The sequence below is a fragment of the Bison bison genome, unplaced genomic scaffold (genome assembly GCF_000754665.1).
Source record: "Bison bison bison isolate TAMUID 2011002044 unplaced genomic scaffold, Bison_UMD1.0 scf7180017863474, whole genome shotgun sequence".
Taxonomy (NCBI): domain Eukaryota; kingdom Metazoa; phylum Chordata; class Mammalia; order Artiodactyla; family Bovidae; genus Bison; species Bison bison.
This window is the reverse complement of record NW_011494046.1, coordinates 85,007-107,507: the sequence shown is the minus strand read 5'-3', so window position 1 is coordinate 107,507 and position 22,501 is coordinate 85,007. Positions and strand designations below refer to the sequence as shown.

The 22,501-nt window shown below is 40.9% G+C and overlaps 1 protein-coding gene across 1 annotated transcript in view; it reads left to right on the top strand.

Annotated features, from left to right (window-relative positions):
* Nucleotides 1–769: 769 nt before the first annotated feature.
* The window catches only part of LOC104983855 (multidrug resistance-associated protein 4-like), a gene marked incomplete at both ends in the record, with an annotated part of 66,920 nt that continues 45,188 nt past the window's right edge, over nt 770–22,501 (top strand). The window contains 8 exons of the mRNA XM_010833380.1: nt 770–866; nt 4,706–4,903; nt 6,233–6,373; nt 7,125–7,162; nt 7,857–7,951; nt 11,637–11,783; nt 17,068–17,147; nt 20,607–20,757. Coding sequence (XP_010831682.1) covers nt 770–866; nt 4,706–4,903; nt 6,233–6,373; nt 7,125–7,162; nt 7,857–7,951; nt 11,637–11,783; nt 17,068–17,147; nt 20,607–20,757 — 947 coding nt within the window. The remainder of the gene's footprint in view (nt 867–4,705; nt 4,904–6,232; nt 6,374–7,124; nt 7,163–7,856; nt 7,952–11,636; nt 11,784–17,067; nt 17,148–20,606; nt 20,758–22,501) is intronic.

The following is a 22,501-nucleotide window of genomic DNA, read 5'->3' as shown; positions in this document are numbered from 1 at the left end:
ATACACATCTTTTAATTTCATGGCTGCAATCACCATCTGCAGTGATTTTGGAGCCCCCCAAAATAGCCACTGCTTCCCCATCTATTTGCCATGAAGTAATGGTACTGGATGCCATGATCTTAGTTTTCTGAATGTTGAGCTTTAAGCCAACTTTTTCACTCTCCTCTTTCACTTTCATCAAGAGGCTCTTTAGTTATTCTTCATTTTCTGCCATAAGGGTGGTGTTATCTGCATATCTGAGGTTATTGATATTTCTCTCCTAGCAATCTTGATTGCAGCTTGTCCGTCATCCAACCTGGCATTTCTCATGATGTACTCTGCATATAAGTTAAACAAGCAGGGTGACAATATACAGCCTTGACGTACTCCTTTTCCTATTTGGAACCAGTCTGTTGTTCCATGTCCAGTTCTAACTGTTGCTTACTGACCTGCATACAGTTTTCTCAAGAGGGAGGTCAGGTGGCCTGATATTCCCATCGCTTAAAGAATTTTCCACAGTTTATTGTGATCCACACAGTCAAAGGCTTTGGCATAGTCAGAGTTAGGTTCAAATTTACTGGGGATGAGTTAGGTTCAAATTTACTGGGGATAAAGGTAAGAACCTAGTAAGATTAATTGATTTATGTTTAATTTTTATTATTGATTTGGTTTTAAACTGCAGATTTTTGACTACTGTGTAGTCTTTGTCTTATTTTTTTCAAAATATAAGTTTCCGGTTTGAAGCACCCCATTAATGTGCATTTGCATACTGTGCCTTTTGCATTTGTAGGTGTATTCGTCAGGCCTTGAAGGAGAAAATCACAATCTTAGTAACTCATCAGTTGCAGTACCTAGAAGATGCAAGTCAGATTCTGATACTGAAAGATGTAAGTGGTTTCTAGAAGTCTGGGGAATTGCTTTTCTCTCAGGTGTGTTGAAGAACAGACCTCCCCACAGGTCATTCTCCTTGGATTCATGGTAAACACCCCCTTCTCAGAGTAGGTGGTGTTCATGCCTTGGAGGATGAACCCAAAGACCTGTAACCCCCAAGGCTCCTGTCCATGGGAATCTCCAGGCAACAATACTGGAGGGGGTGGCCATGGCCTCCTCCAGGGAATCTTCCTGACTCAGGGATCAAACCCGAGTCTCTTGCTATTGAATCCTGTCTCATTGGCAGTCAGGTTCTTTACCACTGGCACCACCTGGTAAGTCCAGAAATGTCACTGCTGCTGCTGCTGCTAAGTCGCTTCAGTCATGTTTGACTGTGCGACCCCATAGATGTCAGCCCACCAGGCTCCCCAATCCCTGGGATACTCCAGGCAAGAACAGTGGAGTGGATTGCCATTTCCTTCCCCAATGCAGGAAATGTCACTACTACACTCTAAGTCACATAAACCCTAAAGTATATAAAAGTGCAACAGTATTACTAAATCATCACTGTTCTGATGAAATCTGTTAAGGATAATGATTCAATTTTGTTTAGAAGTTTTCATTTTCCTTTCACAACTTAAGTCAAAATGTATCACTTAGAAATTAGAGATACTAACATCTGATGGTATCTAAGTGATTGTTATACATAGTTTGCCTAAAGAGCATCTTCCATTAACACCAGAAGCCAGGTTGGGTATCCAAGCACTCAGGTCAGAGATGCCCACTCTGCTGGTGTCGCCAGTTGCTGGTCCCCCTGCCCAGGTCTCTATGTGCCCAATATGTGTGGGAGCCTATGCGACAGGAGGACAAGGCCCTGCTTTCATTGGGCTCCTGTTGTTATGGGGAGGATGTGACAGAGAGAGAGGTGGGCTAACATCCTGGCTGCCTCCCTGAAGAGATGGTGCCTTACGGGGTCTGAGTGACATGAAGGTGGGGGCCACATTGTCACCTGGGGGAGGGGGGTCTGAGGCAGGGGGTCCTAAGGAAGGCAGACCCCCTAAGGAAGGAGTTGACCTGGCAGGTTGGAGGAATGGCAGGAAGACCAGAGTGTCTGAGGAGAGTGAGCAGGGGACAGAAGGGAGCTGGTCTCTGAGCAGTGGACAATGGGCGGTTGTGGGATGGAAGCCATCGGGTGGTCCAGAACAGAGGAGGGATGTGATCTGATGTGGATTTGAAAGATTCCTCTGATGGTCACTGGAGGGGTGACAGAAGAAGTAATTAGGAATCTTAGTAAAGCTGAGGAGACAGAAGTGTGGGCTCAGGCTAGAGTATCAGTTTCTAGAGCTGCTGTAACCAAGCACCGAAAACTGGGTGACTTAAAACAACAGAAGTTTATTGTCTCCTTGTTCTGGAGGCTACAAGTCCCAAATCCAGGTGCTGGCATGGCTATGCTCTCCTGAAGGCTCCAGGGGAGATTCCTTCCCTCCAGCCTCTGGTGTTCACTGGCCTTCCTTGGTGTTCCTTGGCTTCCAGCTACAGCACTGTGGTCTCTGCCTCTGATGTCACATGGTCATTGTCCCCATGTTTGTCTGAGTCTCATAAGAACATCAGTCATATTGGATATAGGGTCACCCTACTCCAGGGTGACCTTATCTTAACTTGATTATATCTGCAAAGACCCTGCTTCCAAATAAGGTCATGTTCACAGGTGTCATGTGTGAACTTATCTTTTTGAGGAGGGGGCACCATCCAACCCACAACTCTTAGCATGATTGGGGGTGGGGTGGAGAGTAGTGAGAAGTATTCAGACTTAGAGGTCGTTTGATGCTTCACTCCTTGGCTTGTTTGCCTCTGTGTCTTAGCACCTTTGTCATTAATCCCTGACTGTTCCACAGGCTCTTGGTCAAATTCTCGACTTAAGAAATGAATCTCTGCTCTAAGAAAGATTATTAGAATGCAGAACCTCTGTCTCTCTGGAAGCAGTTCCATGTGTTGACTCCTACCTGCTCCTCTAGGAATGGGAAGGGGGTGGTGGTTAAGGTTTTCTGAGCTTGAGAGCAGTTGATTTCATGTGCAGAGATTGCAATTCTAGTGTGCAAATCCCAGTGTTGACAGTGTTATGAGCACAGGATCAGTGGGCAAGAGAATAACCTATTTATTCCATCCCTAGATGTTTTAGGGTCCCCTTATTACTTCCTTTGAGGACACTACCCCCAATTTTACTACTAACAAAACAACTATTTGTCCACTGGTGAATACTCCTGCATGAGTTGGGGTCCATCCTTAGTGTTTGTTTGGTCCGTCTCTCACAGCAGAGGGGGGGATGGCTGCCCCCTTGTCCCCTTGGAATTGTCAGTGCTTGGCTGCTGAGTGAAATTGCTGTCTTTGTACTACCAGTCATTTCATTGTGTATATTACAGATATCAAGTGGTGAGCACTAATTTCCTTGAAGAGGTGTATGAATTTTGCCTCCCAAGTGGAACAAGACACACCATATCCTACATACGTTTCCAGTTCTGAAGTATCAGATGGTACCTAGATGCTTCACTGGGTTTCTCCCATTGGCTCACCTCAGGGGAAAGGGTGAGAGGGGTCCCAACCAGGGTCCGGAGTCGTCTTCCATCTGACCACTGTTGACCAAAGCTGCTTGCATTTGATGAGTTTTGCATCCTGGGATTTTTCTCCTATATGTTTTGTTTGCCACAGAGTGATTCAGGTGTGTCTTGCTTAGGGGTCACAAAATAGTGAAACATATTTTTTTATATGACTTTCTAAGGGAGGGAAACTGTGCAAGGATCTGTCACTCGTGTTCGAAGAACATGATGAGATTGGCTATAGCTTAAGCAGTTGCCTGTTTTGGGGAAGGCTGGTTGGCTGCTTGTGGTTGGTTGGTCTTAAGTTTTTCTCTCGGATCTGAGTGCACTGATTCTGGCTTAGGTTTTGGTTTGTGGACACAGACTGCCAAGGCTTTAGAGCCACCCCAGCCCCATGGCCTCCTTGTTTAATTACTTTAAAAGGTGGAATATTGAATTTTAAGTTGGAAACTTGCTGAGTGTCTGGGGACAGTTGTAGACCAAGGAGAGGCCTCTCTTGGGTTTTCTGTCCGGGACTGGCTCCTGTTATCCCAGCCGGGCACATGACAGTGTGACAGTGACAGTGGTCAGTGAAGGTTTCATGAGAGACTCTTACCCGTATGCAGATGTGCTGGTCCCCACCTCTGGGTTAAGTTTAAATTTCTTTCCTGGAATATCCTCCCCAGTTGACTGTTTTTAAAAATTCTGCTTCTCACCTAATGTGCTGTATGTGCTTAGTCATTCAAGTCATGTCAGACTCTTTGTGACCCCATGGACCCTCTGTCCATGGGATTTCCCAGGCAAGAACACTGGAGTGGATTGCCATGCCCTCTTCTAGGGGATCTTCCCAACCCAGGGGTCGAACCTAGGTCTCCCACATTGCAGGCATATTCTGTACTGTCTGAGCCACCAGGGAGGCTTCTCTCAATTCCCATGTTGTCTGTAGAGACTGTGCTGATCCTTACACCAAACTCTGTGCTTTTTGCTTCCCCAAGTGCCCAGGGTACTTATGTCAGTGACCTGCATTTTAAACACACAAGCACATGTTTCTTTCATATCCCCTAGCACCTAACACAGGGTTTGGCAGAGAACACAATGCTCAGTTCTATACTGAGTTGACTGAACTAGATTTTTCAACAAGACTTCTAGACTCAGGGATCTTTTTTTTTTTTTTTTTTTACAAAAACCACAATTTAAGGCCACATAACTTTTCTTGACTAGTATTTAGCTTGTTTTAATATTATCAAATGTAAATTAATTCCTCTCAATTTTTTTTATTTTAGGGCAAAACAGTGAAAAGGGGGACTTACTCTGAGTTCCTGAAATCTAGGGTAGATATTCTTTCCCTTTTTGACAACGGGAATAAGCAATCTGAACCATCTCCAGTTCCAGGAACTCCCACTCTGATTTCCAAGTCTTTGAGTTGGTCTCTACAGTCTCCTAGACCCTCATGGAAGGATGTAGCTCCAGAAGACCAAGATGTGAGTTTCTATCCGTCAGTGTGCCCTGGTCTTTCTGCTCTTGGTGGCTTCATGGACCTTCAGTCTGCTTCTCTAATGATATCTTCATTTTTCCCAAAGTAGACCCTTAAGTTCCCAAAGTCTTATTCCATGGAATTCATGGGAAAGCATGAAGGGAGCAAGCCTGTTTGTGGTTCTCCTTTGGGTGTAGTTGGAAAACCTTATGGAGGTCAGTAGTGGGTGCACTGCTGTGCATTTCTGGGTACATGTGGCTCACACTGATTGAGAACTCTTCAGTTTACCATGGTTGTGTCCTACTTGCTCTCATGGCTCCCAACTTCCCTTATGCATCCAGAAGCTTAATGTGAAGACTACCTTAGACTGAGTCCTGCTGTTGCCATAGTAAATCATCTATTTTTCCTGTATGTTGGAATGTTCTAGCACTGCGTATGACTAATGGTAGTATTTTGCCTTGGTGTCAGATGGTTTGTGATAGGTCAGAGGTAACGTGCAAAGGACCTGACACATGATAGACACTTTGGTGTTAGTTCCCGTACTCCTTTCTTCCCCTTGAAGACCGACAACCACATCTTATCAACCTTGGATCCAGTGGCCAGGGTAGAGTAGAACATTTTAGGCTCCCGTGACTCTATAATGCATTCTAAGTGCTCCAGACAGAAATGCAGAAATATACTAGAGCTCCCTTAAAATACACAGATATTCTTTGATATCCAAACCCAGGAGCCTGGCTGATTCTGATAATTACTGGGATTAGCTGTTAACTTTCTAAACTCAAGAATCACTCTGAAATTTCAGAATCAAATAGATTCAGATCATACGTTTGCAATGTGCTATCCAAACTGATTATTCCAGCCTTCTCTGTGATCTCAGTTTACTGTATTTGGCTAGTATTTTGAGTCTGTGTTTTCTGTTTCTATCATTGAGTGACACAAGTCATCTAGAGGGATATATTAGCTCCATATCATTTTGTGTGTTATTTTAGAGCAAACTTCTGCATTTATACATTAATTGATTTTGTTGTGTGTGTGCTGAAAGTCATGATCTATTTTAAGCAAAGCTACCCAACAGTGAATAACCTTGTGAGGATATTCTTTTATTTCTAATAGATTCCTAGAAGTAGGATGGCTGTGTCCAGGGGTAAATGCATATGTGATTTGGCTAGATATTCCCACACCCTTCTCCATAGGAGATGGACCATCCTGCACTCCTAACAGTGTATGCGATGTGTCTGTTTCCCCACAGTTTTGCAGTGGAGGGCAGTGTTGAACTCTTGAAATTTGGGGTTCATTATATAAAATTTCATCTCTCACTGCCATGTTTCCCTTCTAGACTGAGAACATACAGGTTACACTACCTTTAGAAGACCAGTTGGAAAGAAAAGTGGATTTTAAGACCTATGCAAGTTACTTCACAGCTGGTGCTCACTGGTCTGTCATCATCTTCCTTATTCTAGTAAACATCGCAGCTCAGGCACGTAAGGGCGTTTATTTTGATTTGTGTACCCAGGTTGATATTTACATACTATTTATACTGCATTTTATGATTATTTTTGTGTATTAAGAGATTTGTCTCAAATAATTGGCTCATGAGGTTGTGGGATCTAGCTGGGTGAATGTGAAATCAGAAAGGCAGGCCTGTAGGCTGGAACCTCAGGCAGGAGCTGACCCTGATGTCTTGAGGCAGAATTTCTTCCTCCTCCAGGAAGCCTCAGGTTTTTCTCTAAGGGCCTTTGACTGACTGGATGAGGCAACCACAGTGTTGAGGGTGATCTCCTCTACTTAACTTCTGATGAAGGATGTGAACTACATCCACAAACTACCTTCACGGCAACATCTAGACCAGTGTTTGGTTGAATCACTGGAGACTGGCCCAGCCAAGCTGACACTGGAACTGACCATCACTGTACCTGTCAAGCTTTTTGCTTTGAAAAATCCTAACATTTGTACTGTTATTACTGCCTTTCACAGTCTACTAGGATTTGCATTGAAATACATTATATTTGGGGAGCAAAGTCTTCTAGGGAAAAGGGGGTTTCTTTTAAACATGTTAAACTGTAACATGCTCTCCCCTGACCTGTGGTCATCTGGGCATGGGGCTTGGTGCAGACCTGAGCTGGAAGGACCATCTCCATGTTCTGGAGCCTTTCCGTCCCCCTTCCTAGTGAGCGGGGTGTGAGGCTCAGTGATGTCAGTGTGTGAATGACTGCTGTTTCCTGCTCCAGGTTGCCTACGTCCTGCAGGATTGGTGGCTTTTAAACTGGTGAGTGATTCCTGGTTTGACTGAAAGTGCTGAAAGTCTATACAAAGCCTCACTTTCCCACAAAGTCAGGGGGACTGACCCTCACGTAGTTTCCCTGAAGAAAAATGAAAGTTCCTGTGGGTGGTGTGTGATCCCCCTGTGATCTCTCCCATGTCCCTCCCTCTAGCAGCTTCTTCACAGAAAGTTTTTTTTTTTACTTTTTTTGAACTTTTAATATTGTATTGGAGTATAGCCGATCAACAATGTTGTGATAGTTGGTGAACTATCAGGTGAACTCTCAGGTGAACTATCAGGTGAACTTCTAAGGGACTCAGTCATACATATGCATGTATCCATTCTCCCCCAAACCCTGCTCGCATCCAGGCTGCCTCATAACACTGGGCAGAGTTCCATGTGCTGTACAATAAATCCTTGCTGGTTACCTCTGTTAAATCTAGCAATGTGTGCATGACCATCCAAACTCTCTAATTATCCTTCCCCTCAGCAACTATAAGTTCCTTTTCTAAGTCTGTCTTCACAGACAGTTTTGAAAACTGATTCAGATTTTTAAAGGGGAGATACACACAGGGTCTTGTGAGCTGGGAAACACTTTACAGCATAAAATACATTTCTTGAATTGAGGTAAAATTTTTGATATTTGTGTAAATTCTATATATAATCTATAGTGTAATATTTCTTCTTCCCTGTTTCATAGGGCGAATGTACAAAGTGGCCTGTATTTTGGGACATATGTAGAAGAAGCCACAGATGTAATGTTTGTTCTGAACTGGTTCTTAGGAGTTTATTCAGGTAAAGTTGCATCATCTGCTCCATTATAGCAGAGTCTAAAGTGTTTATGGAGAAGGCAGTGGCACCCCACTCCAGTACTCTTGCCTGGAAAATCCCATGGATGGAGGAGCCTGGAAGGCTGCAGTCCATGGGGTCACTGAGGGTTGGACATGACTGAGAGACTTCACTTTCACTTTTCACTTTCATGCATTGGAGAAGGAAATGGCAACCCACTCCAGTGTTCTTGCCTGGAGAATCCCAGGGATGGGGCATCCTGGTGGGCTGCCGTCTATGGGGTTGCACAGACTCGGACACGACTGAAGTGACTCAGCAGCAGCAGCAAGGTGTTTATAAAGAGTCTGTGTGATAAACTAGGGCTTCTAGAGTAATTCAGTAATGTATTAACTGATTGTCTTAGTCTCATTTACTCTGTGAATTAATTAGAATAATTATTTTAAAGATCTACTAGAAGAAAAGAGGTTGAATGAAGACTCTTAATTTGCTCTGTACTGGATTTTGGTAGTTAAACCAGTATTGCACGTTCAGAAAATCAGCCCCTGGAAAATACATGGCTATTATCTATTAAATAGATTGCTTTAGCTAAATCTTTTATCCACTATATGGATGGGCAAGGGGATTAGAAATGAATCCCCACCCTGTGGTTCAGGATGTTCCAATTCAGTCTAAATAACCCCTGTCTTTTATTGATCTTGGGTGAAATCCTCTGGCAGCATGGGTCCCAGTTAAAAGCATTATTCCCTACCAGGTATGCAAAGCTCCCCTTTACCACACTGGTCATCTCTTGGGCTTCACTAATTACTAGAGAAGCTAAACAGGGGAAATCCAGGGCCTGGGATCAGATTCCTTCTCTTTCTTATCTTGAGATCACAGTGTTATCTCCTCCCCAACTGTGTGATTAATTTAACATTTGGTGTGCCAGACTAATATTAGCAGGACTGTCTCTATTCACAAGAATGTTTAGACTATATATCGCATTATGTACTACTTAAAGGGTATCTTCATCTAAAATGTCCATTTGTTGATGGACATTTAGGTTGCTTCCATGCCGTGGGTTTTGTAAATATTGCTGCTATGAATATTGGGGTACATGTGTCTTTTTGAATTATGGTTTTCTCAGGGTATAGGCCCAGTTGTGAGATTGCTGGGTCATATAGTAGTTGTATTTCTAGTTTTCTAAGGTACCTCCATACTGCTCCCCATAGTGGCTGTATCAATTTACATTCCTACCAACAGTGCAAGGGGGTTGTTTTTTCTCCACACTCTCTAGCATTTATTGTTTGTGTATTTTTTGATCATGGCCATTCTGACTGGTGTGAGGTAATATCTTATTATAGTTTTGATCAACATCTCTCTAATAGTGATGCTGACCATCTTTTCACATGCCTCTTGGGCATCTGTATGTCTTCTTTGAAGAAAGGTCTATTTAGGTCTTCTGCCCATTTTTAATTTTTTTCCCCTGATATTGAGCTGCATGAGCTGCTTGTATATTGTGGGGACTAATCCCTGTCAGTTGCTTAGTCTGCAGTTATTTTCTCCCATTCTCAGGACTCTTTTCATTTCATTTATGGTACATATATACACTGGAATATTACTCATCCATAGAAAGTAAGGAAATTGAGTCATTTGTAGAGATGTGGATGGACCTAGAGTCTATCATGCAGAGTAAAGTAAGTCAAAAGAGAAAAACAAACAAAATGCTTATATTAATGCATATATATGGAATCTAGAAAAACAGTACATATAAAACTACAGGGCAGGAACAGAGTCATAGATGTAGAGAACAGATGTGTGGACACAGTGAGGGGTAGGGGGGTGGGGAAGATGAACTGGGAGATTAGGATTGGCATACATACACTACCATGTGTAAAACAGATAGCTAGTCGGAAGCTGCTGTATAGCACAGGGAGCTCAGCTCAGTGCTCTGTGGTGACCTAGACGGGAGGGATGGGGGCAAGGGAGGTCTAAGAGGGAGGGGATATATGTATACATACAGCTGGTTAACTTCATTGTACAGCAGAAACTAACACAACAGTGTAAAGCAACTATACCCTAATAAAATTAAAACAAAAACTAAATAAAAATTTAAATATCCTCACAGAAAATGCTTTTCAAAGTTTTCTTGCACAAATGCTTGTACAAAGATTAACAAAGAGTGTGTTATGTAAAAATCCACTCACTGAAATTTGGCATTTATTTTGTTGATTGCTTGTCAAGAAACTTGAATCCACCAGCAGTTTACCTTCTGAATTGGTGGACAATGAGAGCTTAGAGAAGAAGGGAGGTATTCTGTTACACATCCATATCGGATGGTGGGCTTAAGGCAAATGGCTGTTAATGGAATTCAGGAATTTGAACAGCTTTCAGAATTTAAATAATACTGGTCAGCTGAATGGAAAAAAGTGTTTGATGGAATATTTATTACAGAAGTTACTCCAACTCTATTTAGCATTGTGGGTTGAAGAGATGTTTAGAGGGCTCTTTTAATTTTTATATGCATCAGTTCAGTTCAGTTCAGTCGCTCAGCCATGTCCGACTGTTTGCCACCCCACGGACTGTAGCCCGCCAGGCTCCTCCGTCCATGGGATTCTCCAGGCAAGAATACTGGAATGGGTTGCCATTTCCTTCTCCAGGGGATCTTCCCAACCCAGGGATTGAACCCAGGTCTCCCACACTGCAGGCAGACGCTTTAACCTCTGAGCTACCAGGGAAGCCCTTTATATGCATAGTAGAGTTCATTTATGTTATTGATAAAACATAAATTTGCATGATTATATTTGTTTACAAATGCTTTGGGGTTCTATCAAACACTTAGTGAGAGATGAATTGCTTGTTTAGATTAATTATCTCATGCCAGAATATAATTTGTAGTTTCTTACAATTCAGTTATTTAAGAGATTGTCCCCTTGCAACTTAACATGGTCTTTTTATACTCTTTAAAGTTACTTGGGCCTAGAGTAGCTACTTTATTTTTAATATTTTAAATTTTTATTAATTTTTATTTCAGTATACTCACTCTCCAATGTTGTGTTAGTTTCTGTGGTACAGAAAAGTGAACCAATGATACAATATCCTCTCTTTGGATTTCCTTCCCATTTAGGTCACCACAGAGCACTGAATAGAGTTACCTGTGCTATACAGTAGGTTCTTAAGAAGCTACTTTACATGGAAGTAAATTTCCTTGTAAATTACAGGGAAATGGTAAATCATTTCTCCTATTTCCTGTTAATTCACATGCTGGTACCAAAGCATACCTCACTTTTAGATTGTGGGACATGTTTGTAAATAGTGAAATTTGAAATTTGGAGAGAAGATCAACTACTTTTTGCAATTATCAATCTTGTGAGTTTTTATTAGAACTTGTAATTGAATTAGAAAGCCTAGAATGAAACTGTAGGTAACAGATATTTTTACCCCTGTGTTGTTTCTATTTAGTGAGAGGAAAACATTGAATTTTATATTCTTCTTTATAAATGTATTTTTGTGAAAGCATTAAACTCTTACAGAATTTACTATATATATATATATTTACATATAAAATTTTATTTATTCTATGTGTATGTAAATTTTTGTGTAAATTTTACCTATAGAATTAAATGCATTGTATCTTTATAAACTGCCTACCATGCTTCAGCATCATTGAGGATTAGACAGAGATCTTGTGCTGATTGATGTTTCTTTATTTCAGGGTTAACTGTATCTACCTTCCTTTTTGGCATCACAAGGTCTCTGCTGTTATTCTATGTCCTTGCTAATTCTTCACAAACTTTGCACAACAAAATGTTGGAGAGCATTTTGAGAGCTCCGGTATTGGTTTTCAACAGAAATCCAATAGGTAAGTCGGACATGAAACTTCTCAATGAATATGTCTTATTAACACATTTAGTGCCTGATTACATTTTCATATTTGAAAATGGAAGATATGCTTGGAAGAAAATCACTGTCCGTGGTTTTTCATTTTGTACAAAAAGCTTCATTAATAATTTTTCTTGGTAGGAAAAAAATCTGAATATAGGAGCATATAAGCTTTTATTCCAATTTATGCATGTCTGTAAAAAAATAACATTTACTTTGCAGGATGATTTAGAAATTCATTTGTTATATATACCCAATATACAATGCAAATGTGTTGAAATGTCTTCGACTAGTTGTTGGAACATTGGGCGTGTTACATCGTGTTAAGCTAACTAGGAATGACCTTCTTCCAGAAACATCTCTACAGGAGACAGGCTGTGTGTTTCTTTCTTTCATTGTCCATCCATTTCTGGGACCACAGAGCTCTGGCATGTGCTCATATTTTGAGGTTTATCTGAATTGTAATGGAAAATTAATTTAAATGCAAGATCAGTGAAAGGTATACCTCCTCTTCAGTAAAATCAACCCTCTAGTTTTACAATGGAATTCTGGTTACATTTAAGAGGTCTTGTGGTACATAGCAGGTGGATTTTCATTACTAAGTAAGGGTGTCCCTGAAGGTTTCCCAGTGGTTGTTTCCTCCATTCTGAGGCCTTTGACCTGTCTTGCTTTGCAAAGTAGTCTCCTGACGTGAGTTTCTACAAACAGGTAGTTCATCAGCATATATGCCCACTCTGTTCAGTTGGTTAGACTTGTGTTGAGGCCCAGGGCAGGTTTGTTTTTGCAGGTCATGATTGACAGGACCTGTTAAGGCAGGGATGTGACTGGAGAGAGGACAGGAGTTGCCTGGTCATCAACTAGCTGTGTGATCAAGGTCAAAGTAGGTAGATACTACTGGGCAGGCAAATCTCCAGGCAGGATATTGTCATGGTATAAGTATGGACTATGGAGCCAACTTCCTGGGTTCAGTCCTGGTGCTAGTTACTAGTAGTAATAGCCAGTTATATTTATGTTAATACTTATGTGCAAATTATTTAATTTCTCTGTGCCTCGATTTTCTTACCTTCAGTCCTGGTGCTAGTTACTAGTAGTAATAGCCAGTTATATTTATGTTAATACTTATGTGCAAATTATTTAATTTCTCTGTGCCTCGATTTTCTTACCTATAAAATGAGGATATTATTCACACACTTACCAATATCTTGATTTTGTGGGCATTAAACAGGTTAATATATTCATAGCATTTAGCACACTGGCAGTAGCTAATGAACCTTAGTAAGGATAATGACATAGTTTCTGGGAACTTCCTCTCCTATGAAATGGGAATAACAGTTGCCCTTCCTGTTTGACAAGGCTGTTGTGAGGATTAAATAAGACTGTTTAGGGCAGCATCTTGTGCAGATTTATTCAACACATGTCATTTAGTCCAGGCACTGTGTGGAGCACAGGATGGTAAGGTGCAGAGGCTCACATAGATCTCATCATATTATGAAGTCATAGCGAGGAAGTGATTGGAGGAGTCCATGCTATTTTGGCTGTGAAGCGGCTCTACTTTACTTTGCCTGTTAATGTGAAAGCTATGGTTATAAATTTGGGAGCATCAAGTGGGACTGAATTTCTGTTATCACAGCCTCTGAGTGCTCCTGACCACAGCTGAACAGGCTGATGATGACCTGTAGGCTTCTCCAGATGCTGATGTATTTATTATTCAAGGATTTGGAACCAAGTTTAAATCTTCAAGCTCACTAATCCTAGAGCAGCAGGCACACTAGTATATATATTGTTTCTTCATCCTGTGTCTATTATCAGAACTTCATTCCTTCAAGAAATAGAAGCCTAATTAAATGCTGCGAAGATACACCCAAAGGTTTCAGGGTATCACTTATTTACTCTTTTGTAGGTACACTAAGTTGAACTTTTCCCTGTGTTTATTTTCAAAACTAGAATTTGTAATAGACTGTTTATGGTGTCTTTGTTTCTGGTGTGTGATGGCATGAAGAGAGAACCACATAGAGTGGGGTTACTTGTTACCAAGTTCAAGCTCACTCTGCTCGCCTCACAATGCCAGTAAGTCAAGCAAGAAATAGCAACTTTATTTGGAAGCCTGTCTCAAAATAACCATCTTATTGGGGTCTGGATGCCAGGTTCTTTTATAGAATACAGAGGAGAGGAGGTGAGGAAGTAAAGCCATTTGCCTTGCAAAATTGGAGGGGATTCGTTAATTTTTTCTTTTCTACAGCCATTCATAGGTGGTGAGGGTCAGATTGTCCCCCTGTGAGCTGAAAAAAGCCACTTTAGTTTAACTTTGAGGCAGAGGGTCAGGGTTCCCTAACAAAAGCAGTGAACAGCAATGGTCAAAGAAACAGATCCAGCTTGGAGTCAGTATTGGCTCCTCCTTGTTGCAGTTCCTTTGATGTGCACCTCTCCTGTCTGGGGCCAGTACCCTCTGCTTTCTCATCCTGCATCTCCTCAGGGTGCACCACCCTTGTAGGGTGGCTGCAGAGTCCTCATGGTTGCAGAATCCTTTGTTTGATGTGGCAAGTGGCGTTTTAAGTTTGCACTAGATATTTAATAGAAACTAGTTCTCATATTCTAATCCTGCAACCTTTATATATATCATTGTGGATATACTATTGTTGTGGATTCTGAAAAGGGAAATAAAATCAATGATAAGTGATCCTTAGTGATTTAGTAATATATTTGTTTTCCTGCCTACATCCCTCTGATCTTCTTAGATGCTTATTCATAAGTCTGTGCTTGTCACACCTGGTACACTTCTGAAAATAATGACTTTATTACCCCAGTAGTAAACTCACAACTTGGAAATGGTCAAAACTCACAGTTTCCCCCAAATGTGAGGTGCTGTGAATGATCTGGAGGGAAAAAATTACAGAGAGATTATAATTATGTTGATTTAAAGAGTATCACTTGGGAAAATTAATCTTGACAACTAAAGCAAAGTTAGTGTAACATTAGGATTAATTTGGGTATTTTGCAACTGTTTATTTACCAACTTAGCACTTGGAATGAGTCTTAGATGGGATGGATCTAAAGGGAGGGAACATACTGAAATCCATCAACCCTTTTTGATACTGCCACAAGATTCCTCCATTCTTTTAAAAATCAGGGCTCAGTTTCAACTCCCCACCCACTGACATTTAGTGGTAGTTTTGTTTCTTTTTAGGTATCATCCTGTTTTCTCTTTCTTTTTTTTTTAGAGGGAATTTGGCCTATAATTTTATTTTGTTTATTTATTTTTAACCATTTATCATTTCTTTATTATTATTATTTTTTTTTACTTTACAATATTGTATTGGTTTTGCCATACATCAATATGAACCCGCCACAGGTGTACATGAGTTCCCCTTCCTGAACTCCCCTCCCACCTCCCTCCCCATACCATCCCTCTGGGTCATCCCAGTGCACCAGCCCCAAGCATCCTGTATCCTGCATTGAACCTGGACTGACAATTCGTTTCTTATGTGATATTATACATGTTTCAATGCCATTCTCCCAAATCATCCCACCCTCTCCCTCTCCCACAGAGTCCAAAAGACTGTTTTATACATCTGTGTCTCTTTTGCTCACTTGCATACAGGGTTATTGTTACCATCTTTCTAAATTCCATGTATATGCATTAGTATACTGTATTGGTGTTTTTCTTTCTGGCTTACTTCACTCTGTATAATGAGGCTCCAGTTTTCATCCATCTCATTAGAACTGATTCAAATGTATTCTTTTTAATAGCTGAATAATACTCCATTGTATATATGTACCACAGCTTTCTTATTTATTCATCTGCTGATGGACATCTAGGTTGCTTTCATGTCCTGGCTATTATAAACAGTGCTGCAATGAACATTGGGGTACACGTGTCTCTTTCCCTTCTGGTTTCCTCGGTGTGTATGCCCAGCAGTGGGATTGCTGGATCAATCAGTTCTATTTCCAGTTTTTTAAGGAATCTTCACACTGTTCTCCATAGTGGCTGTACCAGTTTGCATTCCCACCAACAGTGTAAGAGGGTTCCCTTTTCTCCACACCCTCTCTCAGCATTTATTGCTTGTAGACTTTTGGATAGCAGCCATTCTGACTGAAGTGAAATGGTACTTCATAGTGGTTTTGATTTGCATTTCTCTAATAATGAGTGATGTTGAGCATCTTTTCATGTGTTTGTTAGCCATCTGTATGTCTTCTTTGGAGAAATGTCTATTTAGTTCTTTGGCCCATTTTTTATTGGGTCATTTATTTTTCTGGAATTGAGCTGCAGGAGTTGCTTGTATATTTTTGAGATTAGTTGTTTGTCAGTTGCTTCATTTGCTATTATTTTCTCCCATTTTGACAGCTGTCTTTTCACCTTGCTTATAGTTTCCTTTGTTGTGCAGAAGCTTTAAATTTTAATTAGGTCCCATTTGTTTATTTTTGCTTTTATTTCCAGTATTCTGGAAGGTGGGTCATAGAGAATCCTGCTGTGATTTATGTTGGAGAGTGTTTTGCCTATGTTCTCCTCTAGGAGTTTTATAGTTTCTGGTCTTACGTTTAGATCTTTAACCCATTTTGAGTTTATTTTTGTGTATGGTGTTAGAAAGTGTTCCAGTTTCATTCTTTTACAAGTGGTTGACCAGTTTTCCCAGCACCACTTGTTAAAGAGATTGTCTTTTCTCCATTGTATATTCTTGCCTCCTTTGTCAAAGATAAGGTGTCCATAGGTGCATGGATTTATCTCTGGGCTTTCTATTTTGTTCCATTGATCCATATTTCTGTCTTTGTGCCAGTATGATGACTGTCTTGATGACTGTGGCTTTGTAGTAGAGCCTGAAGTCAGGCAGGTTGATTCCTCCAGTTCCATTCTTCTTTCTCAAGATTGCTTTGCAATCTTGAAAGAAGAATCTTGCAAGATTGCTTTTAAGATGTAGTTATTTATAGTTGGATTGGGTCTTTGTTGCTGCACATGGGCTTTCTCTACTTACAGCAAGCAGGGCTGCTCTTCATTGTGGTGCTCCTGCTTCTCATTGCAGTGGCTTCTCTTGCTGTGGAGCTCAGGCTCTAAGCACAGGGGCTTCAGTAGTTGTGAAGGCTTAGTTGCTCTGTGGCATGTGGGATCTTCCTGGACCAGGGATTGAACCTATGTCCTTTGCACTGGGGACACTGTACCACCAGGAAAGTCTCTAAATACATATACTTTACAAATAGTGTTTTGATTTGTTTGTGAATTGTTTGTTTCCTATCTGAGGAAATGAGTAATTTCTCATATCCTGTTCTTGCAGGAAGAATTTTAAATCGTTTCTCCAAAGACATTGGGCATATGGATGACTTGCTGCCCCAGATATTTCAAGATTTCATCCAGGTAACGTACCAATCTTCTCAGAGTTCTCACAGGGAATAGTAGAGTGCCTGTTTCTCAAGGCCATTTCAGAGGGACTGAGGGTGGGCCTTTCAGCCTGGCAATGTGTCCTGTTATCTTCTGTAAGGTCATGCTTGTGAGAGAGAGGTGCAGCTGTGATTGGGAGGCTGAGTTAACATGAGAAACACCTGGGGCAAGAGTGGCTACACAGTGACATCAAGGTTGTTCTGAAGCAGTTGACATGCTGGGCAATTGGTTCTCCCTCTGCCTTCCAGGTGTCTCACTGGATTCCCTTTACTGTGAGACTTTCACAATATAGAAATAATCACCTCTCCTGGAAAGAGAGCCTAGATTAACTAAACTATGCATTGTATCAGGCTTCCCAGGTGGTTCAGTGGTGAAGAATTTGCTTGCCAGTGCAGGAGATGCAAGAGATGTGAGTTTGATCCCTGGGACAGGAAGATTCCCTGGAGGAGGAAAGAGCAACCCACTCCACTATTCTTGCATGGAGAATTCCATAGACAGAGGAAGCTTGTGGGCTACAGTCCATGGGGTCACAAGGAGTTGGACAGGACTGAGCACGAGCTGATACATTGTATTCCTACAGAGGACAAATACTTACTGCACTGTTTTATTTGGATAAAGCCAGGTGTGGTTACTTACCAAGAGAAGAGTGGTAAAAATAAGGTGAAATTCATACTTTAGCAAGGACAATGTTGTTTAGTTACTAAGTTGTGTCCAACTATTTTGTGATCCCATGGACTGTAGCCCGCCAGGCTCCTCCATCCATGGGATTTTTCAGGCAATAATACTCGAGTGGGTTGCCATTTCCTTGCCCAGGAGATCTTCCTGACCCAGGAATCAAACCTGCGTCTCCTGCATTGGCAGGTGGATTCTTTACCAGTGACCCACCAGGGAATTCAACAAGTACAATACAGAGCAGTTATTGAAGATATAAAGCCTTTAAGCCAGTAATTCAATTCCACAATCAAAGCCATCTCATAAAATGTCTTTTGTTTTTGTAGGAAGTTTTTCTTTTAACAAGTTGATTGCTCTGTCTTAAAGGGTCTTAAAAAAATGAGAGAGAGAGACCTACAGGAATACTGTCATCCAGCCTCTGTTTTGTCTGTGAATTTGAGGTTCTAAAGAATGATGTTGGGTCATCTCAGCTCTCATTTCTTCGCTCAGTACAGTTGCTCATGTGGAGTGTTTTTTTTTTTTTTTCTGTTATTTAATACTGTCAAATTTTTAGTGATTAAATCTGTGGAAAATTTTCATTTTCTTTCCAATTGTTAATTTCAGAAGTGAAATGCATTATCAAAAGCTGAGCGCAGAAATGCAGCAGTCAATATCTGACTGCAGACAGTGTAGCCTGTGAGCATGGCTTTCCCTGTTACCAATGTGAATTAAGCTGAGATTAGGAGGCAGAGTGCTTTTACTGCAGAGATGTCTGATCTTTTTTTTTTTTTTTTTCCTCTTTCACAAACTGATTTTATAAGTACATCCTGCTGAGTTTAACTACATAATTTATCCCCAGAAACACTTCTTCCCTAAAAACAGTGCTATATTTTAACAGTGATTGTGAATAGCTTTGAAAAGATTTTGTGAAAGACTCTGTATCTTTGTTAATGACAAGCTAGGCCAAGGCTGGGTTTCCTCCGTGTGCTTAGTATTTGGTTAGTTAGTAGTCATTATCAGAATCGTCACATATTTTTGCATGACATAGGGAAGGACAGAGATAGATGCTACCTGATTTCTGTAGGATCCAGTCTCAGTAATGAGGAGATAAAATTCTAGTCTCACTGATTTTCAATCTCAGCTCTGCCCTGTAGTTCAATTATCTTGAAGTTGAAGGTGGAGATGACCTGCAGGTCATTGGAAGTAAGAGTCTGGTGTTCGAGGGAGAGACCTGGGATGAGCATGGAGCCTGTGTAGTTTTCACTGAGCAGGTATTAGTTGAATCTGTGAAGACGGCAACCCAGGGAGAGTGAAGCAGTTTTAGGGGTCAAGATAAGAAGGTTCGATACTCAGAGAGAAAGCAGAGAGAAAGGGGAGGAGAGGAGACACACAATAAATAGCAAGTGAGAAAAGAGGAAGTAGGCTGGGGAGCCAAGGAAGGACGAGTCTGTTCAACTCAAATGAGAGGGTGAGTCTGTGGAAAATTGTCAGTTGATTTCAAATCAGGAGGCTTCTGGTGACTCAAGGAACAGGCTTCAGTGGGAGGAGGCCAGACTGCAAAGGGTTGCAAATGCAGGAGGCGTGGAGGGAGTTGAGGTGAAGACAGGCTATTTTTGGAAGGAGTTTGACTGAAGCAGGAGAGAGGTCCATCTGGAATGTAGGGTCTGAGGATATATTGCTGGTTGTTTGGATTTTAAGTTTGTGAGTCAGGTGTGTGTGAGGTGGTGAGGGTATTTCCCTCTCTCCCTCCTTCCCTTCAACAAATGAAATAGATTTGAGGTCCTGAGGTACAGATGTGAGTCAGGCATGAAGTCCTCCCCTCATGGGTCTCCTCCAGTCCCCCAGGGGATAAAGGCATCTAGAAACTCACCCCTTGATGCTTCTGGACTCCTAATTGTGGGAGCTCTGTCAAAAAATAAAGATTATGGCATCTAGTCCCATCACTTCATGGCAAATAGATGGGGAAACAATGGAAACAGTGACAGAATTTATTTTCTTGGGCTCCAAAATCACTGCAGACGGTGGCTACAGCCATGTAATTAAAAGATGTTCGCTCCTTGGAAGAGAAGCAATGACAAACCTAGACAGTGTATTAAAAGCAGAGACATTCTTTGCCAACAAAGGTCTATCTAGTCAAAGCTATGGTTTTTCCAGTAGTGATGTATAGATGTGAGGGTTGGACTATAAAGAAAGCTGAGAGCTGAAGAATTGATGCTTTTGAACTGTGGTGGAGAAGACTCTTGAGTATCCCTTGGACAGCAAGGAGATCAAACCAGTCAATCCTAAAGGAAATCAACCCTGACTCTTCATTGAAGGACTGATGCTGAAGCTGAAGCTCCAATACTTTGGCTACCTGATGTAAAGAGCCAACTCATTGGAAAAGACCCTGATGCTGGGAAAGATTGAAGGCAGGAGGAGAAGGGGATGACAGAGGGTGAGATGGTTGAATGTTATCATTGACTCAATGGACATGAGTTGGAGCAAACTCTGGGAGATGGTGAAGGACAGGGAAGCCTAGTGTTTTGCAGTCCATGGGGTCACAAAGAGTCAGGCTTAAGTTAGCAAGTGAACAAGAATACTGAGAAAGTTCTTATCATAGTGTTTGGTTCATATAATAAACATTATGAGGACCTCCTATAGTTTTATTTCTTAAGATGCAAAAGCATTCCTTACTGTTTCAACAAGTCTTTCGAGCAAAGGAGTTTAATCCTAACAAAACAGCCCATTAAAGTTTGAGAAGTGTCCTTCCTAAGGAGCCCTCTGTATCTATTTTTGCCATTTCAGACGTTTTTACTTGTGATTGGTGTGATGGGCGTGATGGTGGCTGTGATTCCTTGGGTTACTGTACTTGTGATTCCCTTTGGCATCATTTTCTTTGCTATCCAGTGGTATTTCTTAAGGTCATCACGAGATGTGAAACGCCTGGAATCTGCAGGTGAGTACTGGTACTCTCAGGTTGGGATGGCAATGCAGGCTGGCTTCCATTTATGCTATAATTAACTATACTCTTGAAATTCCAGAGAGTCTTATCTTCTGGAATTTCTCACTAAGTTGACATTATGTAATTGAATGTGATGGCCACTGTGAGTCAGTGTGGCCTTTAACAGGTCAGCTGCAGTTTTGCATTTTAGCACAAAGAAGATGAATGTGAGCACGGTGAGGACAGGGACCGTTCTGTCTTGTTTATGACATACTGCCTAACAGATTATCCACTCTATAGATACTTTTCTTAAAAATAAAACATTTCATCATGTTTGAACTACTGTAGAAAGAAAATAGGAGTTTTTCTTCTGCTAAAGATGACATTTTTTTCTTCTCCTACTAGAGATGACAAGGATAGTAAGAGATTAAGAAAAGGAAAGAAGATATTAAGGAAATGTGTGTCAGAAGTGATATATTTGAAAAATACATTCATTTACATGTCCGAGTAAGTTGCAGCTGTTAAATGTATTGGAAAGATAAGTCCTATTATTTTCAGCTTCATTCTTTATCATCACCAGTTTGTGATGGTCCCACACTGTTTGTGGTCCCTCCTTTCTCAAAACTTCTCGTATAAATGATGCTATATGGGAAAACTATATGAGATGCTATATGAAAAATATTCCCCTGGGAGGACCCAGGACGGGGAATCTGTTTGGTAGGCATTTGGTCTATTACCCCAATCAGTTTCCTACTTGTAGAATAATGAGGAACAGGGACTTCTCTGGTGGTCCTGTGAATAAGATTCTGTGCTTCCACTGCAGGGGGCACAACTTCAATCCCTGGTTGGGGAACTAAGATCCCACACAGCACAGCCAAAAAAAAAATAATAATAATAATGGAGAACGCATTTTATGATGAATCCTTCTATACTATGGGTAATCACAGATGATGAAATAATTGAATTTATCTGATTATTAATGTACATATTTCATCAATATTAAAACAAAAAAATAAAGCAGAATTGTTATATGTTTTTTAAAAAGTTGTAAGAACTATAGCCAAAAAATAAGGAAAGAAAATATTTATATCAGAGACCCGAATCATGAATAATTATAACAAATTAATACCAACTTAACCTTCTAGAAACCAAGCCAAGAAGAGAAGCATATTGAGTCCTATGATTCTTTGTATCTACCAAGTGGAAAAAAAATCTAAGTTCATTCAAAGGAGTTTTTCCCCTTTATTGTGGCATTTGTGTGCTTTGTTTTTAATAATAAAAATGCTTAAGAGATACTTATTCTAATTATTTGCAAAAAGGATAGTGATCATCTGTTTTATAAAAGCTTTAGAAGTTTTCACTCATCAAGAGAACTAGCTGAACTCCTGTGAGGTGTGGTCTTGTGAGGTGTTTGGATGGATGGGGAGCAGTAGAGTCCAGGTGTGTGGCGTTCTGCTGATGTGACTTGGTAGCACAGTAGGACCTGGGGAGGCAGAAAAGGAAGTGATGAGCTCCATCCAGTCTTCTGTGTAGACAAGGCTTCAGACGTTTTATGATTTGAGGGTGCACATGAGCTGGAGTCCTTCAGTAGTTTTGTTGGAAAAAGCAGGTCTCTGGTACATTCAAAGAGGTGTTGTTCCAGAAGGAACAAGTGATTAAGATTTATACACACTGAGGAAACCAGAAGAGAAGAGACACGTGTACCCCAATGTTCATCGCAGCACTGTTTATAATAGCCAGGACATGGAAGCAACCTAGA